The 2,923-nt window shown below is 51.2% G+C and overlaps 1 protein-coding gene across 1 annotated transcript; it reads left to right on the forward strand.

Moving 5' to 3' along the window:
* Positions 1-1,242: 1,242 nt before the first annotated feature.
* On the forward strand, positions 1,243-2,254 carry LOC125084033 (proline-rich protein 23B-like). The gene has a single exon (XM_047701158.1). It carries the CDS (start codon positions 1,328-1,330, stop codon positions 2,069-2,071), a length of 744 nt encoding a protein of 247 aa, XP_047557114.1. The 5' UTR covers positions 1,243-1,327; the 3' UTR covers positions 2,072-2,254.
* The last annotated feature ends 669 nt before the right edge of the window (positions 2,255-2,923 follow it).

The raw sequence follows: 2,923 nt of genomic DNA on the forward strand, positions 1-2,923 counted from the left end.
AGTAGGTGTTAGCAAGGATGTGGTGCAGAGGAAATTCTTACCCACAGAAATATAAAATAGGACAACTACTTAAGAAAGCTGTTTGGCATTAACTATTATTGTTAGGGTGCCACACACTACTACCTAGCAATTACCCATCAAGGGTTTTTGCCATAAACACATAGGTAAAAGTCAAAGGCCTCTGTTTTAAAATTAAACGTGTTGGTTTTTAAATCCCAAATCCAACACAAACCAAGAATTTCATTTTCTCAACTTTCCTTTCTTTCCTATGAGTTCCACTAATGAGGACTGAATAATCTAATTTTTTAAACACTCAGTATAATAGAAGTCAGGCAGCAAGTTTGAAAATAAAAAGTTAATCTTTTGATATATTTTTGCTACTGTTATTAATCATAACCACAGTCTGACCTCCAAGCAAAAGACTGCAGTTAGAATTTAAAAAAAAAAAGTTAGTTCCACTTGATTATTTTTTTAAGCTTTTTTATCACAGAAAATTAGGATTTCTAACTTCCCTCCTGATGAATTCCAAAAACCATGTGAGGGACGCAGGGAAGCAGTGATCTATGATGAAATAAAGGCTTTTCATAGCTCTTCAAAAATCTTAGAAGACATTAGACATAGACTACTTCTTAGAGTAAGCAAGTACTTTTTGACTCTGTATTTTGGCTACCCACCTCCCCCCACCCCCACTCTGGCCAAGAATAAAAGCAATAACCCCCACAGGGATATCCTAGAAGTATCTACATTTTCTTTAAAACCCCCTGCTATGGGGCGCCTGGGTGGCTCCATCGGTTAAGCGTCTGCCTTCGTCACGATCCCAGCGTCCTGAGATCCAGCCCCGCGTTGGGTTCCCTGCTCAGAGAAGAGCCTGCTTCTCCTTCTCCTTCTGCGCACTTTGTGCTCTCTGTCAAATAAATACATAAAATCTTTTTTAAAAATAAAACTTTTTTTAAAAAATCTAAAAACAACAAAACAAAACTCTGCTGTTGCGCTGTACTAAACCTAATCCCCTTTGGCAGAAGGCGGGGTTTATATTGAGAGGGTCCCTCGAGTCACCTGACTTCTCCTACCAATAATGCAGTGCTACCAGTCCGCGGGAGGACTTTCAGATTCTGAAGCCAGAAGTCCGGCGCTGCGCCACCAGAACCCCCAGACTCCGGCCTCAGGAGGCGCCCCCAGAACTCCAGGCACTCTCTCTGCGTCGCCCGGTACCGCGCTCCACCGCCCCCGCACCTGTCGTCGTCGAGACCTGTCACAGCGTGCAGGACCCGGTCCCTCACGCCCGCCGCCAGGCCCCGAGAGCGCCGCCCGCAGCGCTGTCCCGGTGATGGGCAGCTGGCCTCGCAGCCCCAGCGCCTACCCCGAGCCCTGCTGGGGACCGCCGCCAGGAGGACCCCGCCCTGCGAAGCGCCGCCGAACCCAGGAGCCCGCGGGCCTGGAGGGGTCCCTGGCCGCGGACACACTCACCTCCGTGGTGGTCCTGGCCAGCGGCTGTGCCCTGCAGCTGCTCCTGGACGACGTCGACCTGGTGCTCGAGCCCGAGCCGACGTCGGCCCTGCAAGTGACCGTCGGAGAGCTCACCCTCGTGCTGGTCCCCGAGGCTCTCCTGCGCTCCGGAGGGCAGGGCCACTCGCCTTCCAGCCTGGAACGCGGCGCGTTCCCGAGCGCACCCGAGCACGACGTCGCCGTCGAGCGGGGCCTCTTCTGCGTTTCTGCCCCAGAGATGGCCGCCCAAGAAGAAGCCTACGAGAAAGACGCCGACCGCGAGTTCCTGCCGCCTCGGATGGACCCTGCAGCGGGCTCCGTCCCTGGGCTCCGCCCCTGCGCTGCAAGGGTGGCCAGCCCCCACCCGCAGGGCCCCACACCGGGTGCCTGGCCTTGGGCGCCCACCCCTAGTCCAAGGAGACGCTCTCCTCTCCGCTACTTCAACCTGGACGCCCACCTTCTGGAGCCCTTCCCCAACTCGCCACTCCAACCTCTACCTCCCTCTCCGAGTCCAGGCCCCCACGCGCGCCCCCAGCGCCTTCCGGGTCCCTCTCGCAAGGCCCGGAGGCGCCTATTCCAGGAATGAACTGCTCCCACAACCTATCGCCAGCTGGCTTCAGGCACTAGTGATCCTCCATGACACACTCTGAGCACATGCCACCAATTAAAGATGGAACATCTTTGGAACATCGTAAGGACCCGGCAGCTGCGGGTTTGGTTTTTAGCTAAAATGCCTTGATCGGGGCGCCTGGGTGGCTCAGTGGGTTAAGCCTCTGCCTTCAGCTCAGGTATGGTCTCAGGGTCCTGGGTTAGAGCCCAGCATTGGGCTGTCTGTTCAGCAGGGAGCCTGCTTCCTCCTCTCTCTCTGCCTGCCTCTCTGCCAACTTGTGATCTTTCTCTGTGTGTCAAATAAATAAATAAAATCTTTTAAAAAATAAAATAAAATGCCTTGATCAGTAGCAGACAAGATGGATAGATAGATCGACAGATAGATAGATGATAGATAGATTACTTCTGGTAAAGACCTTTAGCACAGAGGATAGGCCACATATAGCCAAAGATGGATTTTTAGATCCCTTGCCTGTGCTTATATGGACTGTTTCTTCCACCTCTGTTGTCTTCAGCCAATCCTGTATTTATTTTACCCCTTGCTTCAAATTCATGTCATTTTTCCCCCAGTGTATCCCCTTTTTCTATTACTTCCCAATGCATCTCTCCTTTCTCATCATTTCCTGTTGTTTTTCCTTCCCTTTGTAATTGTGAATTTGCCTGTATGAATTCCCCAGTGTCCTTGGAGGTGCTTCTGATCACCAATTTTTTTTTTATTTTTAGTATGCACAATACTTATTAAGAAGAGCTTTGTGAAGAAGATGCCAAGTAAACAGCAGGGAGAGAGGGATAAGTTGAAGTGCTGCAGATCCAGTGACAGCCTCAGGAA

Source organism: Lutra lutra, chromosome 1 (genome assembly GCF_902655055.1).
Source record: "Lutra lutra chromosome 1, mLutLut1.2, whole genome shotgun sequence".
NCBI lineage: Eukaryota > Metazoa > Chordata > Mammalia > Carnivora > Mustelidae > Lutra > Lutra lutra.

What these genes read in the sequence shown, in the direction of transcription:
- LOC125084033 (XM_047701158.1), top strand. Translation starts at nt 1,328, where the DNA reads ATGGGCAGCTGGCCTCGCAGCCCCAGCGCCTACCCCGAGCCCTGCTGG.